Source organism: Heterocephalus glaber, unplaced genomic scaffold (genome assembly GCF_053883595.1).
Source record: "Heterocephalus glaber isolate CG9 unplaced genomic scaffold, H.glaber_assembly_v1.0 deba00000809, whole genome shotgun sequence".
NCBI classification, from domain to species: domain Eukaryota; kingdom Metazoa; phylum Chordata; class Mammalia; order Rodentia; family Bathyergidae; genus Heterocephalus; species Heterocephalus glaber.
In genome coordinates this window covers 2,595,305-2,615,858 of record NW_028258163.1, presented here as the reverse complement: position 1 = coordinate 2,615,858, position 20,554 = coordinate 2,595,305, and the positions used below count along the sequence as shown (strand labels likewise).

Genomic DNA, 20,554 nt, shown 5'->3' with positions numbered 1-20,554 from the left:
AGAAACACAACTACTAGATGGTAGTCAGAGCTCTTTTTTTGTGTGGTGGCAATTCTCTGCCACCAAAAGTATTGCAGTGTAATCAGTGAATGTCACTAGTACTAAAAGAACAGACTGACATATAATCGGGTGTTGTAGGTTAGAGAGAAATTTCTCGGGTTTTCATTCCACTCCTTTTCCAGTACACACTGACCCAAGTGGGCCCAGCTGCTGCTAAACAAAAAGTCAGATCTCGAACCGATGTGCACTGGATATCCGAGAGTGGAATCATTGATGTTTTTCTGCTGACAGGACCAACACCTTCTGACATCTTCAAGCAGTACTCATGCCTGACAGGTATTTGCCTACAGAAGTGACATTTTCCATTCCATTCTATTTCCTCTCCCATGTATTATCATTGTAAGTTAATTTTTGTTTCACACTATATAGAATTTATAAACAATTTACCTCAGCATTTTAATTAACCAGCATTCCTCCTCCTCCCCTCATCCCTTTCAGCCCGGTTAAACATTACACTACATCTAGAACTGTCTACTCCCTAACCCCTAGTACTTGACATTTGCCTTCCCTCTAGTCTCTGGGTATTAATCTACCTCTAACTCAGACGACCAATAGCTAACCTGAACTTTTGTATATTTTCTTCTGTGTTAAAATATACTACTCCTTTAAAAAATAAAATACAATAAACTACTGGTTTTAGAAATAAAACACTTTACCTTTGAAAGAGTGCAAGTCTGGTAGGGATAGAGCTCTGTGGTAGGGCACTTGCCTCAAAAGTACCCCAGAGCCTCATGTGATCATTGACAGGGCTTTTGGGAGGTGATTAGGTCACGGAGATGCTGTATTCATTGGTAGATCAGTCCATTGATGAGTTTATAGCTAAATGTGCTGTTAGGACCTGGAGCCTGGTCAGAAGAGGTAGGTCAGTGCGGGTGTGGCCTGGGAGGAGGGTAAATCTCCCTCCCTGGCTCTTCCTTTTGTGCTCTGCTTCCTATCCACCATGAGGTGAGCAGTTTTCCTCTGCCCAGGCCCTTCCACTGTTCTGTCAACCCTGCAAGGATTGAAATTTCTAAAACATGAACCAAAATAAACCTCTCCTTTAACTTGTGGGTGTCAGGTATTTTGTCCCAGCATTGAGGAAAGTGACTAAGATATATTATCTAATATATGGAAACCCTCAAAGAATCCACCAAAAGAAAAAACAAAACTACTAGAGCTGTAAATTCAGCAAAGTTTCAGGATATAAGATCAAAATACAAGCCAAGCATGGTGGTCTATGCCTGTAATCCCAGGACATGGGAGGCTGAGGCAAGAGGAAAGCTGCAAGTTTGAAGCTATCCTGGGCTGCATAGAAAGTTCAGTGTCAACCTGAACTACATAGTAAGATGCTGTCTCAATAAACAAAAAAAGGGGGCTGGGATTTAGCTCAGTGGCACCGCGCCTGCCTTGGAAGTGCAAGGTCCTGAGTTCGATCCCCAGTACCACAAAAAAAGGGGGTGGTGCTGGGATTGAGTTCGATCCCTGGTACCCAAAAAAAAGATCAAAACACAAAAATCAATTCTGTTTCTATACACTAGCAATGACATAATCCTAAAAAAGAAATTAAGAAAACAGTTCTAATATCTAGTAATAAACTTAACCAAAGAAGTTGTATTAGTCAACTTTACATCACTGTAACAAACCCCTAAGGCAACCAGCTTATAAAGAGAGGTTTATTTTGGCTCGCAGCTTTGGAGGTCTCAATCCATTATTGATTGGCCCATTGCTTTGGTCCCATATCAAATCAGTATGTCATTATTGGAATGCATAGCAGAGCAAAATGCTCACCTCAAAGCCAGGAAGCAAAAGAGAGAGGAGACTGGGGTCCCACAGTCCCCTTGGAGGGCAGGTCACAAAGACCTGAAGACCTCTAGGCCCCACCTTTTAAAGTTGCCATCACCTCCCATCATGCTCATCTGAGGGCCATGTCCATGGCCACTTGGGAAACACTCCAGACCCAAACAATAGCAGAAGTGAAAGACTTGAACACTGAAAATTACAGAACATTCCTGAAAGAAGTCATTAGTAAATGGAAATGCATACTTTTGCCTCCTTTCAGATATAAAGCCATCCCTTTTCCTGTCTTCTCCCTTGGTTGATAATTTGGCTGGCTAGATTGAAAATTCTTTGGGCAGAATTTGACCGTTTCTCTATTGTCTTCTGGCTTCTTCCTCCCAAACCATTCTTAGTTCTGTTGCTTTGCATATGACCTATCTTTTCTCTCTGAAATACCTTCTCTTTAATATTCTGAGATTTCAAGCACAAGGACCGGAGTTTGATCCCCGGTACCAAAAAAAGAAAAAAATTCTGAGATTTTATAATGAAATTCCTCAATGCAGATCTTTTAAAATAATTATTTTGGGCCGGGGATTTAGCTCAGTGGTTTCGCCACCTGCTGTGCAAGCGCAAGGACCGGAGTTCGATCCCTGGTACCAGAAAAAAATTTTTTTAATAAAATAAAATAATTATTTTGCTGGACCCTTTGAGTCTTGAGATTTGTGTTGTTCAGTTATGGGAAACAGTTGTATATTATGCCTTTCATAATTTCTTTCCTCCTTTTTCTCTTTCTCCTCTCCTGATTTTATAACCTTCTTTCACTTTTTTGCCTTTTTGCCAAGCAATGTTCTCAATTTTATCTTCCAGGATTTCCACTTATGCTGTCATATTTCTAATGTCTAGGAGCACTTTCTTATCCTCTGATTATTCCTTGTTTCTAAAAGCTTATGCTTGTTTTATGATATCCTGGTCTTGTTTTATGGATACAATATTCTTTTTCACTTCTAGAGACATGAAGGATAAGGTTTTGATTGGTTTCTTGCATTGTCCTTCTTTTCTGAGAGATCTTTTTATTGTATTTCTTTATTGAGTTCCTGTCTCTAATTTTAAAGGCTTTCCTCAAGTGTGATTCTGCCTGGACGCTCTGTGTGCCTGCATGTCTTACATGCTGTTGATGAGGGGCGAGTAGGGGCGCTCTCCTGCCTTCAGGGGATCTAGGAGCAGGGATGAGCTTTTCTCATCCGCATTCCCCTCACAAGCACCCTGGGGGAGCTGCCCCGGCTGTGCTCAGCAGTTACTATCCCACCTCTGCCCATCACCTTCCACATTTTTGTTGAAATGACTCCTCTTCTGTTCTCTTTGTTTTTGTAGCTTTATTCCTTTTCTATTTATTTATTTATTTTTTTTGGTACCAGAGATCGAACTCGGGTCCTTGCACTTGCAAGGCATGTGGCGGAACCACTGAGCTAAATCCCCGGCCCTTTATTCCTTTTTTATTTACTCTGATTTTAGTGAGGCTTCAGGAGAAGGTAAATACAAATGGTCTACCCGAAGTCCTTTATGACATTCTCACAGTAATTTCCCGGTAGTCCTCCTAACTTCAGTCCCTTTCCCTTTCAGTCAGCCTTAACACTTTCCTGCCTTAATTTCTTAAGGTGTATTTTGGAACAAACTCAGGGCCTCATCCATGCTAGTGGTAGGCAAATGCTCTACCACTCAGCTACATGTCCAGCCGCCGACTTAATTGTATAAAACAAATTTTCCAGGGTTACACCTGGCCAAATTTCTGTTGGCTTCCTGTAGAAGAAGATGTAGAATTCCTAAACTACAGGACCCTTTACAAATTGACCTCTGGTTTCATCTTCTCTTGGCCTCTCTTACCCTGAGGTATCTATTTTTCCCTAAGCCTGTCATGATCTTCCCTGCAGTTGTTCCTTGTGCCTGGAATACTCTATTTGTTCTCCATCTCTGGGATATTTCTCCTTATTCCTCAAGATCCAAACCAGGGTCACCTACTCCATGAAGCCTCTCATGACCCCCACTTCACCACAGGCAAAATTTATTAACCTCTTTGTGTTCCTACATTAGGTCAATACCTTTAACATAGCAATTATACCTTAGGGAAAAGTGTTTTTGGTTTTTAGGGTTTTTTGAGACAGGGTCTTGCTATGTAATTCAGACTGGCCTCAAACTCACTTCTTAGCCCAGGCTGGCCTCAAGCTCATGGCAGTTGATCTGCCTCAGCCTCCCGAGTGCATGCCTGCCTCATCACCCAAATTGTAACTCCCGGAAGGTAGTAGAGACTGCTTTCAGTGCCAATACCCTGCAGCATTGAGGAAATATTTACCAAGGAAGAATGATCACTATGATGGTCGCTGACTCGGCCGTCATCTTTCTCTTGTAGGCACTCAAGTCATGCCTCCTCTCTTCTCCTTGGGGTACCACCAGTGCCGATGGAACTACGAGGATGAGCAGGATGTCAGGGCAGTGGATGCCGGATTTGATGACCATGACATTCCTTATGACGTCATGTGGCTAGACATAGAGCACACCGAGGGCAAGAGATACTTCACCTGGGATAAAAAAAGATTCCCAAACCCCAAAAGAATGCAAGAGCTGCTTAGGAGCAAAAAACGTAAGGTAAAATAAGCCACCATTTTGGAACTTTTAAATTGCAAAGCTTTTTAAGGTTTTTAAAATTTTTCTTGACACATTAGCAGAGGAAGACCATCTGAGAAAAATAAATAAAAATAAATAAATAAAGAGGCCATGAAAATAGTACCTTCAAATTTAACCCTAACTTCTGTGATCTTGTCATTTCCGTGATGACAGAGATGAATGGTGAAAAGGCGATGCTGCCCTCCAGCTCTCCCTCGGTTGTCTGAGGCCCCAGAATGATGAAGGGGCCGTGCAGGTCTGGTCCCCTTTGCTACTGTGGCCCTGTAGCAGCGTGATGAGGTGCCATGCACACACTCAAAATTTGCTCCTGTGTCAAAACTGATGATAGTACACATGCACCAGCAGTGTGTGAAGAACTATTCCACACATACATAGTGAGACTTGCTGAGGGGGCAGGGCCACCTTCCAGCTGGTTTGCAAGTGGCTTGAGAAAGTGGGGCTTGGTGGTACACACCTGTAATCCCACCTACCCAGGAGGCTGAGGCAGGATCTAAAGTTTGAGGCCAGCCTGGGCAACCTAAAGTGACCCTGTCTCAAAATAAAAAAAATTGTAAAAAAGGAGTGGGCTCAGTGACACAGAGCCCCTGGGTTCAAGCCCCAGTACAAAAACAAAAAAAAGCAAAATATATGAATAGAAACAGCCAACAAGCATGTGATGAAAAGATGCTCAACATAACTAATTATTAGGGAAATGCAGATCAAAACTATAATTAAATACCACTAAACACTAGTAGGAGGTCTTCAATTTTTTTTAAAAAAGCAGAAAATAGCAGATGTTGCTGAATATATAGAGAAGTTGGAACCTTTATTCTATATTAATGGGAATATAGATAAAATAGTGCACCTGCTATAAAAATATGGCATTTCTTTAAAAAATTAAAAATAGGATTACCATCTGATCTAGCAATTCCACTTCATTACCCAAAGGAATTGAAAGCAGGAACTCATCTGGGTGTGGTGACACACACCTGTAATCCCAGCACTCTGGGAGGCTGAGGCAGGAGGATCAAGAGTTCAAGCCAGCATGGACAATTTAGCAATTTAATGAGAACCTGTCTCAAAATTAAAAAGGCCTGAGATGTAGATCACAGCAAAAGCTCTGGGTTCCATCCCCAGTATGGGGAAAAGGGAGAGAATTTTTTTAAAGAAGAGGAACTCAAACAAATATTTGGTTAGAGCAACATTAGTCATGATTGCCAAAGGATAAAAGCAACTGAAGTGTCTCTAGATATGTGAGTTGATAAAAAAATTAAAATGTTTTAAAATGTGGATCACACATGCAATGGAATGTTACTCAGCCTTAAAAAGGAAGAAATTCTAATACATTACAACGTGGGTGAACCTTGAGGACACAAACTAACTGAAGTAAGTCAGTCACAAAAAGACAAATACTGTGTGATTTCATTAGTTTGAAGTAACTAGAGTTAGTAAAATTTATAGAGGCAGAAAGTAAAGTAGTTGCCAGGAGGGAATAAAATTTGTTGTTTAACTGGTATGGAGTTGCAGTCTTCCAAGGTGAAAAGAGTCCTAGAGACTGTAAATGTACTTAACACTGCTGAACGATACACTTCAGTGGTTCCAATGGTACAGTTGTGTTATGTATATTTTACCATAATTAGACATCTTGAAGCTTTTGAACGATGGAAAATTAAACTTTAGTATGTAGGACGGATTAGAGTGGAGACGTTTAAAAGATTGTTTTAACCAAATAAAGAGGTATTGAAGACCTCAGCAAGGTGGATATGCTGTATTAGAAAGACAAGGAGAGATGTTAGAGACTTGGAGCTGTGACTCCTGCTTTTCTCAGGTCTCCGTCCTCAGTATGCCTGTATCTTTGGGCTTGGGGTTGTACATTTTAAAAATGTTTTTCTTTTGCTTTCTTTAATACTTGCTTTTATAGCCAGGCATGGTGGCACACACCTGTAATCCCAGCCCTCAGGAGGCTGATGCAGGAGGATTGCTTCGAGTTTGAAGCCAGCCTGTACTACATAGTGCATACAAGGCCAGCCTGAACTGCATAGCGAGACCTTGTCTCAAAAAACAATTTTTTTGGCCGGGAATTTAACTCAGTGATTATGCCGCCTGCCTCGCAAGCGCAAGGACCCAAGTTCGATCCCCATACCAAAAAAAAAAAATTTTTTTTTGCTTTTATCACTGTTGTCTTAGCCTCTAAGTGTCTAGGGAACTGGGACTCTGCCTCTTAGTCCTTTGAGTATAGCATCCAGCACCCAGCATCACAGACAGACAGCTTAATAAATGCCTTCTTAAGAATATGTATTGGTGGGCCAGGGATTTAGCTCAGTGGTTCCAGCTCCTGCCTTACAAGCGCAAGGTCCCAAGTTCAATCCCTGGTACCAAAAAGAAAAAAAAAAAAGAATATGTATTGGTTAGGCAGCAATAATTACAAAAGAATATTGGTCTGGTTTTGATATCAATTTAAATTTCCATGATCATGTGAAGGGTGATAGAGTTTTACTGATATCTGAAATATTTTAATATGAGTGGTAGTTGTGACTGAAAAGAAATTTGAACCCCAAAACTATGGTGAAAATTTATAAATGAATGTGTCATGTAAAACTGATGAGATCTTCAACCTTTTATGTCCTGGCAGCTTGTGGTCATCAGTGACCCCCACATCAAGGTAGATCCTGACTATTCAGTGTACACTAAGGCCAAAGAGCAGGGCTTCTTTGTGAGAACTTGTGAAGGAGGTGACTTTGAAGGAGTGTGCTGGCCTGGTATGTTATTTTATATGCTTACTTGTTCAGTTCCAATTAATGGATGCCACATGGCTGCCATTCTTTTTTGGGGGGAGGGGGTACCAGGGCTTGAACTCAGGGCCTTGCACTTGTAAGGCAGGTGCGGTGCTGCTAAGCTAAATCCCCAGCCCTTATGGCTGTCATTCTTGTTCCTTGTAGATGTCCCTTACTCCTCTAGCTGCATTTTAAGCGCCTTTAAGGAAGAGATGGTATTGCCTTCTTTAGTGTCTTTCATAAAATCTGGTATTGATTGCTTTGGATGAATTTCAACTAGTAATCAAGTGAATTCACTACTAATAAAAAGCAAACTTCAGTGGCGTGCTGTTTTTCTTTTTTCTTTTTTTTTTTTGGTACTGGAGTTCGAACTCGGGACCTTGCGCTTTCAAGGCAGGCAGTGGAACCACTGAGCTAAATCCCCGGCCCGTTTTGTTTGTTTGTTTGTTTTAATTTTTTGGTGGTACTGGGGATCGGACCTAGGTCCTTAACGCTTGCAGGGCAGGCGGTGGAACCACTGAGCTAAATCGCTGCCCCAGCGTGCTGTTTTTCTAAGCAAATAGACATAAGAAGTAGGGAGTGAGAAAAGGGAGGGAGGAAAGGAAAAAATTGTCCTGCGGGCTATCCCTTGTGATTGCTCTCTGGTCTTTTAGGCCATCATTTTTTTTGTTTTGTTTGTTTTGTATTGGGGAGCTCAGGGCCTTGTACTTACTTGCCAGGCAGGTACTGTGCTGCTGAGCTGCATTCCACACCCCTAGGCCATGGTTTTGACTTCCCAGACTTTCAGGAGTAACCTAAGCTACTTCGGGCAACAACAGATTTTCCATTTCAAAATTTATTAGTTTCGGGCTGGGGATTTGGCTCAGTGGTTCCACTGCCTGCCTCCCAAGTGCAAGGTCCCAAGTTTGATCCCTGGTACAGAAAAAAAAAAAAAGAGTTGAGTGTAATTTTGGGCTGGGGATTTAGCTCAGTGGTTCTGCTGCCTGCCTCGAAAGTGCAAGGACCCGAGTTTGATCCCCGATCCCCGGTACCAAAAAAAAAGCTATTAGTTTAAACTGGGTGTGGTGGTGCAAGCCTGTAATTCTAGTTAGTACTTGGGAGGCTGAGACACAAGATCACCAAGAGTTGAAGGTCAGCCTGGGTTCAAAAGGCAAACTAACAAACAGAAACCCAAAACAAAACAAAATGTTTTAAAGCCATGGTGGTAATTCCCCTAAAACAAAAGGAAATTGAAAAAAAAAAAAGGAAATTGCCCCTCTGTCGTGCCATAGAACTACCACAAATCCACGCACTGTGTAAGAACCCAAAGCCTCCCTTTTCTCCCTTGGGATCACTTGAACAGGTGTCTCTATTGTCTTTAGAAACTGAGGGGCCACTGTAGTATCCTTGCCTGCCTTACTTGGACTGTCCTAGACCATTAGTGAAGGACAGGCTCTGTCTTGATGCTGTTCATCAACATTCCCCTGGGACTCTGGTGTTGGAAGGGCTAGAGATTGCCTGTGGAGTCCAGTACCACCTTCATTCATCTCTTGCAGAGAATGCCTCTCTCATCTCTTTTAGGTTTGATGTAAGGTGCCCATTGATTATCCAGTTCTTGCATCTGCTGTCTTCTTTACAACAATCTTACTGTGAAGATCACTGTTCCTAACAGGGTGTCTACTGCTCTGCCTCAACAGGTCTCTCCTCTTACCTGGATTTCACCAATCCCAAGGTCAGAGAGTGGTATTCAGGTCTTTTTGCTTTCCCTGCTTATCAGGTTGGTCTTTATTCCTTTACTCTTTCCTAGTTAACTTGAACGAATGAAAGAAAAGTGATGAAATAGCTACTCTGCTTCACTGAGTAGCTCTTGACATGTGATTCCTGTGTGAAAGCCAAAGGTGCCCACCACAGTAGTCTCGGGTGGACAGTGCTGTGAGAGGTGCCACATGCATGACTAAATGCACAAAAGCTGTGAGTTGTGACCTCTGCTATAATCGGCTCTATAATATACCAATGTACATTGTAACAGATGTGTTATATTTTCAAGTTACTAAATACATTTTAATATAAAATAGCATTCTACAACCATTAAAGAGATATCATAAATGTGAAAATATAAACTATAATATGTCACTAAAAGTAAAGTATTTATTGGTTATATAAAAATCTTATGAGAATCATAGAGAACTAAAAAGGCCATGTCTCCAAACCTGGACAACTGTTTTCAAACAATTTTGGCAATATTGATAATGATGCTTTTGGTGATGGTGATACCTAACACATATAATTGCAACCTATGTGGCAAGCACTATTCTGTGTGTTATACCATTTTTCTTCATAATAACCCTCCGAAGTTGGAGCTATAATTAAATCTAATCCCACAGATAAGGAAATTGAGGCATGGAGAGTTTAAAATCCTTCCAAGGGGCTGGGGATTTAGCTCAGTGGTTTCGCTGCCTGCTGCGCAAGCGCAAGGACCCGAGTTCGATTCCCAGTACCAATAAATAAATACATACATACATACATACATACATACGTACCTTCCAAGGTCATACATCCTGTAAGTGATTTACCAAAGATTCTAACTCAAGTCTGTTTATCTGCCAAGCCTAGCTCTTAACTTCTAAATTTCTAACTTATCTTCTAAACACTGTTTTCTGAGTATTAAGACAAGAGCAAAAAATTTAGAATGGGGATAGACAACTCTTGGGCCAAATACAGTCATGTTTATTCACTTCACTATCATCTATGGCTCTACTATGACAGAATTAAGTAATTAAGAGACCTTATGGCCTGCAAAGTTAGATATATTTACTATCTGGTCTTTTACCAGAAAAGGCTTGCGGGGCTGCGAATTTAGCTCAGTATTGCTGCACCTACCTTGCAAATGCAAGGTCCTGAGTACGATTCCCAGTACCGAAAAAAAAAAAAGCTTGCTAATCCCTGCTTTAGAGGGTGCTAAAGAGCAGTTAAGGTACATATTTGGAAACTTAGTCATGTTCATAGAAGCACACTTGTTTAGAAAGAGTAGAAAGTAAGGAGTCAAAGGAGACCACATAAGCCATTCCCAGCATTTGTCAAACTCCCTAACGTGGGAGTGAGGCAGGAGATGTCTTCTGTGGCACCCCAGAAGGCAAACTAGGCCTTGTGAACAGATGTTACAAGCAACAGGGCATTCAGAAAATAATGGGATGAGCTGCCAAAGCTAGGGATTCTGTAAAAGGGATTATAACACCACATTGACTGGATGACTCACCTGTTCCTTCCCACTCTAAATTGGACAGTTCCATGTAGAACACAAATTATAGATCATGCTAACAAATAGATAGCTTAAGTTGTCAAAACTTTGCAAGCACTAGGAAAAAAAGTCTTGTATGTAACGCATAGCTATAATTGTCTTTATTACGAGTTGTAGCAGATGTGCCAAGCGTGGTGGCGCACGCCTGTAATCCCAGCACTCAGGAAGCTGAGGCAGGAGGGCCTCCGTGAGTCCAAGGCCAGCGTGGAATACATAGTGAGTTCACGGCCACCTGAACTACGTAGCAAGACCCTGTATCAAAAAACAAAACAAAACAAAAAAGAGTTGTAGCAGATGACAGATGATAGAGAGCTTCATTGTGAACATTCACAACCTTTCTGGCAGGGGTTCTCCAGAGAGATCTGAATGAATTTGCTGGGCAGTATATAGTTCACAGACAGTACAGTGCAGCATTCTTTCGTCTACCAACGTATATTTATTGAGAACTTTCTGTGAACCATATTCTAGGTGTTTGGTATTTGTCACTGAACAAAACAGACAAAATTCCCTGCCCAGTAAACATAGTAAATAAGTAAATTAAATGGGGTAGGAGAGAAGAATATGAAGTGCTATCTTATTACATATCAGTACTATGGGAGTATTTTTATGATTAGGATTTACATCCTAGGGATCTACGGATATTCTCTTCATATGGAATGACATGAATGAGCCCTCAGTCTTTCGAGGGCCAGAACAAACCATGCAAAAGAATGCTATTCATCATGGCAACTGGGAGCACAGAGAACTTCACAACATCTATGGTTATTATCAGGTAAGACATCTGAAAGAAGCCAGCTGGACTCAGGTGCCCTGCCTAGTGGGATGAAAGACATTTTCTTTGTAATAGCCACATACATGCTCATGTCTCTGTGTGTCTTTTCTGACAACTGCAGCTGAGTCTTAGATTATAACCAATATAAGACTTTTTATTATTTCTTTTTTCTTCTTTTCCTTCCATAATGAACTTGATGAATTTTAAATATTGTGAATTAATGAAACATAGAAACATCTCCCTTAATAAGAGCCATTAGTATACTGCATTAGATACTATCTCAAAATTTTACTAATGTAGGTAGTACGTAAATGTACTAACAAAGGTAATTAAAACAAATGTTTTAAAATTTCACAAATATCCCAATACAGCAAGCCTATTATTCACACAAGGGGAGTAAGATTTAGAATACAGATGTGTAATTTTAATAAGTATGCTTTTCAAATGTAGAAAGCTTTCCTTAAGGGCTTGCTCTTCTCAATAAAGGTGGTAGAATTGTATTTTATTTGCCAATCACATCCATAAGTGATTTGACAATCACTTGCCATAATTTATACCTTTGGTTCTTTGTTATTTTCAGAATTTGACCATATTCCCTTGGCCCTCCCACCAATTAGTATTTTTCAGTGGGAGCTGCTGACTAGAGATAGCACAGTTTTCAAGTAGTATGTATTTAGTTCTCTAACAGCCTGTTAGTATAACTGCAAACTGCTTGAGTTAGAGAATTGTCTTATGTAGGGTGAGGCCAGTCATTTATCCTCTCTGATTTTTTTTTTCACCAACAAAAAATACTTATCTCAGAGATTATTATAAGATTATATAAGAATTATTATAAAATGCCTAGTAATAGTAAACATTGAATAAACAAATAAATGCTAGCTGATTACTTACTATTATTTTTTTTCCTAGTGCTGGGGATTGAACCAGAGCCTCACACATGCTAGGCAAGTGCTCTACCACTGAGCTACCTCCCTAGTCCTGTTCTCTATTATTTCATTGAGATTGTCAATAAAATTTTTTTCATTCTTTTAATAGGGGAAATTAGATTGGTTGCATTATACCATGAAAATGATTTGATGGATTTTAATGTTTTCCATTGCACATTCCCACCTACTATTTACTTTTTGCATGTTAAGTAGCTTATTGATGGTTGGCACAGTGCCCTAACCCTATCACTGAAATTTTTCTCCATTGACTTTACAGCAAATGGCTACTGCAGAAGGACTGATACAGCGATCTAAAGGAAAGGAGAGACCTTTTGTTCTTTCACGTTCTTTCTTTGCTGGATCACAAAAGTATGGTAAGATGGCTATATCATCAGACTGAAAAACATAAGTTAGCCACCTGTCTTTTTGATCATTTATACACTGCCACTGTGTTGATGATGCCCCTGAAGTGAGCTGCTGCTTTTTTTGTTTGGTTTGGTTTGGTTTGGTTTAGTTTGGTTTGGTTTGGTACTGGGGATTAAACCCAAGAATTGCTGAGCTATATCCCAGCCCTTTTTTAAAATTGTATTTTGAGATAGGTCTCACTAAATTACCCAGATGACCTCAACTTGTGATCTTCCTTTACGGTTTTATATGCTGACATGGCTGTCTCTGATCCTGTCCCTTTGCCTTATCAAAACCGGAGAAATATACCTCTAACATTTTCCTCAACCAGCTGTTTCACTTGGTAATGTGCTGAAAATAGACCTGCCTGTTGCTTGTGGTCAGGGTCATCTATAACTGGATCTGGTTTACTAGCCAATATAGATCTAGTTCATCTTAACCACCGTGTGGTAGGAAGGCTATTTTAAGTCCCCTGTCCTTGTATAAATAACTTGTATAATTAGTTATAAGTAACTAATTTGAAGAACCCAGCTCTTACTGTATTGCAGACATTATTAGGCCTCCCGTACAACCCTTGAAAACCAGCCCCTGTGATATTCAGCCAAAGGCCAAAGTATTAGCATCTCAGGAAATGATTCATGTAGATTCTCACCACAGCACTAGTTCTTGAAACAGAGGAAGAGAGAGGGAGAGAGAGAAGCAGAGAGAGAGAAACAGAGACAGAGACAGAGAGAGGAGAAAGAATAGAAAGGAATGAGAGGAGAAAGGGAAAGAAAGAACAAAAGAAAGAGAGAGACAAAGAGAAAAGAAAAAAGATCTAAAAAAGTAAGAAATAGGCAATAGTTATAAAAGTGTGGTGTATCCACATAATAGACTAAAATGAGTTTTTCAAACTGTTACCTTTAATTGCATGAGAAAATGTTTGTGAAATCATGATAAATGAAAAAAATGGTATTTTATAAAATTTTATAATTTTATAAAATATAAATGTAAGGTGGTAATTTAAATCAGTAAGTAGGTAGATAAGAAGTCATAAAATACCAAAAAGAAAATTCTTACCTTGGTGATTGTGGTTTTAATCTTCTTTTACCTATTTTTATTTTCCATATTTTATATGAGTATCATTTTCCATCACTAAAAATGTATTTGAATGAAAAAATGTCTAAGCAGTAGCTTTTAAAAAATAACAGAAGTAGGGCCAGGGATTTAGCTCAGTGGTTTCGCCGCCTGCTGCGCAAGCACAAGGACCTGAGTTCGATCCCCAGTACCAAATAAATAAATAAATAAATAACAGAAGATGTGAATACTGTTACCTTTGATCTCTTGAGTGATTGCCCACTTCCTAGTCTTCAGTACTCTGTGAAGCCATCACCTTTGCCCAGTGTGTAGCAAACCATTGTAGAGAATTCTGTTTTGTTTAGTCATGCACTGAGACCAGTAACTAGAGAGATATTCTGAGTTAACAACCACATGAGACAGGAAAACACCTACAGGCTTACATGAGCTTTCTCAATGAATGACAATGTCACCATGCAGATTTCAAAATTATTATGTAGACATATACATAGCTCACTTGAAGTCAAGGAGAAATCACAAGAACATTATTTGAAAAGAACAATCCCTTGGAAATATTTTTCTTGGCAGGCAATAAGACAGCTCAAAATTTCTGTGGGAAATTAAAAATATTTACTAAAACTAGTTTGATAGAAGATAGATAGAAATACTTCAGAAATACTCAAGATACAGTAAAATAAGATTTTTTTCCCATTTACACATCATCTTAGTGACATAATCTATCTTCACAAACTCCTACCAGCTATGAAGAAAAGCATAACCCTGGATTTGTGCCAAGACTGCCTGAACTCAAAACCTGCCTCAATACCACTTAATGGAATATAGACCTAAGTTATAAAAGCTAAAACAGATAAGCAAAACCACTTTAGGAGAAAATCTGTGAGTTTGAGATAGGAAAAGATTTCTGGGCTAGAACACAAAACGCATGAACTATAAAAAAATGTTATAAATTAGAATTCATCAAATCGCTTCTGTAGTTGGCTAAAGTGGGAAGTTATTGACCACAAAGAATCTTGAGAGAACTTTTGTAGTTTTGGAAACTTTTCTAGTTTTGCAAATTCTATGTCTTGTTTATGGTGGTGACTACATGGATATATGCATTTTTCAAAACTCATCAAACTCTTTAAAGTAGGTACATTATTGCATGTAAATTTTGTCTCCAAAAATACCTCCTTGCTGGGCCTGGTGGCACAGGCCTATAATCCAGTCTACTTGAGAGGCTAAGGCAGGAGGATTGCAAGTATGAGGACAGCCTGGGCAACTTAGTAAGACCCTCTCTCAAAATTAAATTGTTTGGAAAAAGAGGGTGGAGGTACAGCTCAGTGGTAGAGCACTTGCCTAGCACTACTACTAGAGCACGAGGCCCTAGATTTAATCCCCATTTCTAAAAAAAAATCTCCTATATTCAGACTTGAATTGTACTTCAAAAATAAGTACAGTTTCAGAATATCTTCGTAGCTTGTTTTATGAATTTTAATAACTTTTTCACTTAAGAAAATTGGTGTATTTTTGCTCTAGAAAATCTAGAATTTATTTAAAGGTAAGATATATGTTTTTCCTTTTTATTAATTTGTCTTTTACAAATAAGGAATCTAAATATGAAATTGAGTTCTTGGGCTGATTTGTACTTTTTAAAAACCTTGTTACTGGTGACCGAAGGTGCAGTGTGGACAGGTGACAACACAGCAGAATGGAGTTACCTGAAGATTTCCATCCCAATGTTGCTCACTCTCAGCATTACTGGGATCTCTTTCTGTGGAGGTGAGACAAGTCCTGTCCTAAGGCTTGAAGTGTGTGTTTGTCCAAGCTGCTCACCAGTTACTTCTCATTAGCTGTTTGAGGCAGGGATAATTGTGGGAAGAGAAGCTGGGAGAAAGTGAGGGGAGCAGGTCACAGGAGAATGAAAGAGGGGCTTCAGATTTGCTTGTGTCTTGTGTAGATTGAGGAAATGAAATGAGGTTGTCAGAAGGGCAGCCAGAGTGCTTCCTTCCCTGATTCCCTTACCACTTCGTCCTGGGATGCACTTGATAATTGAGTTTCTCCTTCTGAAACATATACAGGGTGTGACCAAAATATATATAAATCTTTACATTTTAAAAAGTTATTACGGTAACAGATACGTTGTTGTTCATCTCCCTACAATATACTCATACCTGTCTTGTCATGCTTGCCACTTTCTGAAGCAGTTCTAGAACTCCTCTTTCATGAGTGTCTTTACAAGGTGTGATCAGAAATTTGCTGAACACTGCTGTTGAGCACCGTACAATAGAAAGGCAGGCTCATGAAAACATCTGGTGTGTCCTTGTCCACTTTACTCACCAGATCTGGCACTATGCGACTTCTGGCTCTTTCCCAAAGTCAAGTGACCATGAAAGATAAATGTTTTGAATTGATTCAGGACATTGAGGGAGCCACAACACAACTAAAAACATTCACCAAAGAGGTCTTCCAAAACTGCTTCAGAAAGTGGCAAGAACAATAGGATACATGTTGTCAAAGTGAGGGGCAGTGTTTTGAGGGGGATTAATGGCAGTGTGTCCATCTTGGTCACTTTCTTGTTGTTGGGATCCAGTACCCAACACCCACAGCTTAAAAGAAGGAAGGCTCATTTTGGCTCACATTTTCAGTCCATAATTGTAGGGAACAGGGAAAGGGGATGTTACTAGAACCTCTGCAGTGAGTCCTAGTCTCCTGCAAGCCACAGCAGCACAAGGCGAATTAAACTATTATACAGGAAAGGTAGAAAAATGAGACTTTGAGAAGAAGCTGAACTTTGGGTCTGATCAGGGCTGCTCTGAGCGTCAAAGACAAAAGCCCCCGAGCTTGGCTTCTTCTCCAAGAGGTCCCCTTTCCCTGTTCCCTACACATAATCTGCTGGCTACAAGGGAGGATGGGATGGCAGAGGGGCATAGCAGAGGAAAAGCTGTTCACATGGCTGCCAGAAAGCAGAGTCGAGGAGCCTGGAAGGCAGATCTACCCTACCTACTCACGGTGACCACCTCTTCTGACCAGACCCCACCTCCTAACAGGGAGTCACCTATACCACTTACATAATCCAGTCGCCTTCCAGACATGAGGCTTTGGGGACCATTTTCTAAACTATCTAAGTATCTTTCACTATAATAATTCTTTCTTTTCGGTACTGTGGATCGAACTCAGGACCTTGGGCTTGCAAGACAGGCGTGGTGTCACTAAATCCCCAGCCCAAAATTTTCTAAAACACTCACTGTATTTTTCAATCACACCTTGTATTTTTTTCTTGAAAGTGCGACAGTAGAATGAACTACAAAGAATTTACCAAACCAGAAGTTAGCCTACGGTAGGGGATAGAGTTCAGTGGTAGAGCACTTGCCTAGCATGCACAAGGCCCTGAGTTCAGTCCTCGGCACTGCAGAAAATAAAAAGTGAGCCTTACAGAAATTCTTTCCACTTAGCAGATTCAAAATTCTGTGACAAAATTTGACTATTTTTTTTTAAAAGACAGGCTCTAGAGAAAAGTAAACTTAGTTAAGTGTCTCTGATGAACTGCCTTCCCTGCATCCTGAGATCTGCAGATGGAGACATCTAGGTGGAAAGTAGTCAGTATGGCCACAGTTCCAGCTGCTGGTTTTCTGGAGGAATAGAAACAGCATCACTTTTCTGATGTACAGCATGTATTTTTATGGCATTGGTCCACATACCATGTAAGAAATATATCTCCTGCTCAAGGGCTCAACATGAAATTCTACCACAACTTCTAATTTTTTTTTTGGTACTGGGAATCAAACTCAAGGACTCACACTTGCCAGCCAGACACTGTACTGCTGAGCTACGTTTCTGGCCCCCAGAACCTCTGATTCTAACTATTTGTTTCTCTCTAGTTCTTTAATTTTTTTTTTTTTAACAGTTGCTTTCAAAGGAAACCGACAGCCTCTTCCTCACCCCACCCCCACGCACACACACACACGTTTAATCAGGCCAGTGCTACACAATTTCTGGGTGATGTGGGTTCAGGAACATATGGGAGTATAGATTTCCCAGTAAAGCCTGTGACCCTTTGACAAGAAAGGAGTGTCCAGAGAGTATTCTGTCAGAGCTCCAGAGAGGCGGGGCTCTGCAGCATGTGCTCCCCCGTCTGAGGCCACAGCTTCGTCCTGTCATTGGAGCGTGCATACTGCACCTTCCTCTTGTCATGTCTTCAGGGCCTTATTTTACCTGTGTGCATCTCTGATTTGAAGTCTGGTAACCTTATATGGCCTTTCTTTACCTAACCAGCTGATGTGGGGGGCTTCATCGGGAACCCAGAAGCAGAGCTTTTAGTTCGCTGGTACCAGGCTGGGGCCTACCAGCCTTTCTTCCGTGGCCATGCCTCCATGAACACCAAGCGGCGGGAACCCTGGCTGTTTGGGAAGGAGTACACCCAGCTCATCCGAGAAGCCATCCGAGAGCGCTATACCCTTCTGCCTTATTTGTATTCTCTGTTCTACCAAGCACATGTGGCTTCTGAACCTGTCATGAGGTAAAAAGCACCCTACAGGGCTAAGGATGTAGCTCTGTGGTAGAGCACTCAGGGAAAAAAGCATCATCCACTCAGGCACAGTGACCAGTCTGTCCCCGGCCCCCTAGTAATTAGGGACTAGTGTATATGCACAGTGATTCTAAGAGAAAAAATGAAGAAAATCCATGTATTGAAATCAAGCTTCATTCATTTATTGACTACCAACTGTGCAGAAGGTGCCGGCTGTTGAAAACACAGAAGAGAAAAACTAGATTCCCTACTACTTGTGATTAAAGTGTTAGTGTCTGTGAAGACAAAGAAATAGAGACATTTCAAAGAATAAGAAAGTGACCTTGTAGCTGAACTTGTTATTATTTAACCTACATGCATCCTTTCATGAAGAATAATTCATCTGCTGATCTTAAACTTTATCTTACCCTTAAGGCTGAATTCTCGATGTGAGGTGAACTTTTTCTTTTTTTATTTTATTTTATTTTATTTTATTGGTACATTTTAGGTATACAGTATAATGACATTCATCATTGGAAATTTGCATCTTTACATAATCTCTCATGATTCTTATTTTTCCCCCTTCCCCTGCCCTCCCTTCAACCCCTCCATCCCTCCCTATTTACAAAGACTTTGTTTCCATTTTTTTCATTTTCTCATATTAATTCCATTCCTTTCTTTCCTTTCCCCCACCCCTCCCACTTCCCCTTCCCCCTTTTCTTCCTATTTCACATTATCTCTTATACCTTTTAGTCCTTATTTACCCTTTCATTTTCTCACACTAGAGAAACTATTCAGTATTTACACATGTGTGTCCTATTTATTTCACTTACGAGTATGAGGTGAACTTTTTCTTAATGTGCAAATTGTAATTTTATTTTGAAAGCAAAATATGAAAAAACAATTTGCTAAGTTAGGGAAGGATACACAGACAGCCATAATACACCAAGGCTTCAGGATTAATGGTTCCTAAATGAGTCAGATCAGAATATCCTGGGAGTGTCTTAAAACTGTAGACTTCAACTGCCACACTCTGAAAGCCTTGTAGGTATCTCCATAGGTAGGTTTTCAGGATCTGCATTTGTTAGATGTTTCCCTGTGATTGTAGATGTTGGCCAAGTCTAGCAATCATAGCTTTGTTACCATTCAGAATGAAAGTAATATGTTATTACAAAGGCTAGTGAATAAAAATGTTTCTCTTATTAAAAATATCTTTGCCTCATGAAATTGAAAAATGACTAGAACAATGAAGTTGCTATCCAGATACGTAGATATTGAACGGTTTATCTTCTATGAACCCAAATGCCTTCCAGATAGTTGTGTGAAAAAACAATCAAGAAAGAATAGTGAATAATTTCTTAATCCCAAAAAATAGATGTAGTGAAATTCTTTTCATTTAAAAAAAGAATACATAATGATTAAGTGATTCATGAAAGACAGTGACAGCAAGAAAAAATGGCACAAAATTATCGTCATTATAGAATATGTTTTTACAAACACTTAATTTATTTTACACCACACAAGTTAGGCATCTGCACTTATATAAAACTTTGATTCTTCCAATAGCACAGCATTTAGTGCTCAACAATCATAAGGAAAAATTGTAGGTTCCAGAAACATTTGCATTAATACCACAAACTAAAAATATAAAATAATCACAGCAATTTCTCATAAAATCGTAAATCATATAAAACAGAATCCTGGCTTTTTGGTACTTTCCAATTTCCTTTTAGTAGTTATAAAACTAAAAATATAGAAATCTAAGAAAAGATCTAATAAAACATCTAATGAGGTTAAAATGTGAATTTTTCTCTTTCCCCAGGCCTCTGTGGATAGAGTTCCCTAATGAAGTAGAAACTTTTGGCATAGAAGATGAATACATGCTAGGTAAGTATTTATTAATTAGAGTTATGGTAAGTACTATAATTATGCTTTTATTATATTTTCTAATAGAGAGCACTTTAACCATCCCTAGTCCCAAGAAAGCCAAATATAAAACTAAAAGACATTCCTTCACCAAGATTTTTTTTTTTTTTTGGTGCCGGGGATCGAACTCGGGACCTTGTGCTGTGAGGCAGGCTCCAGAACCACTGAGCTAAATCCCCGGCCCTACCAAGATTTTTAATACATTAATGGGGTCATAGCTCTATTCTGTTATAATGTACCATTTATAGTATTCTTGTCAACTTCAAATAAGTCCATTTTATTTGCAGGAGTAATTTGGGATTTTTATTTTGAGTCCACTCCTCTAAGCCCTGTGAGATGACTACAGGGAAGGGATGTAGAAAAAAGTACATCAGAGGGTTAAAGTACAGAACTGGAAGAGTCTATGTCAAACATAATAAGCTTATAATAAAGATTAGGGCT

General features: G+C 39.8%; 1 protein-coding gene across 4 annotated transcripts in view; it reads left to right on the top strand.

Annotated features, from left to right (window-relative positions):
* Positions 1-20,554, top strand: part of Ganc (glucosidase alpha, neutral C) — a 71,640-nt gene that overhangs the window by 34,640 nt on the left and 16,446 nt on the right. For all 4 annotated transcript variants that reach the window (XM_021241863.2, XM_004861640.4, XM_013078403.3 and 1 more), the window contains 9 exons: positions 183-336; positions 4,220-4,455; positions 7,106-7,232; positions 8,924-9,003; positions 11,153-11,296; positions 12,500-12,596; positions 15,361-15,462; positions 17,956-18,199; positions 20,010-20,074. In XM_021241863.2, coding sequence (XP_021097522.1) covers positions 183-336; positions 4,220-4,455; positions 7,106-7,232; positions 8,924-9,003; positions 11,153-11,296; positions 12,500-12,596; positions 15,361-15,462; positions 17,956-18,199; positions 20,010-20,074 — 1,249 coding nt within the window. The remainder of the gene's footprint in view (positions 1-182; positions 337-4,219; positions 4,456-7,105; positions 7,233-8,923; positions 9,004-11,152; positions 11,297-12,499; positions 12,597-15,360; positions 15,463-17,955; positions 18,200-20,009; positions 20,075-20,554) is intronic.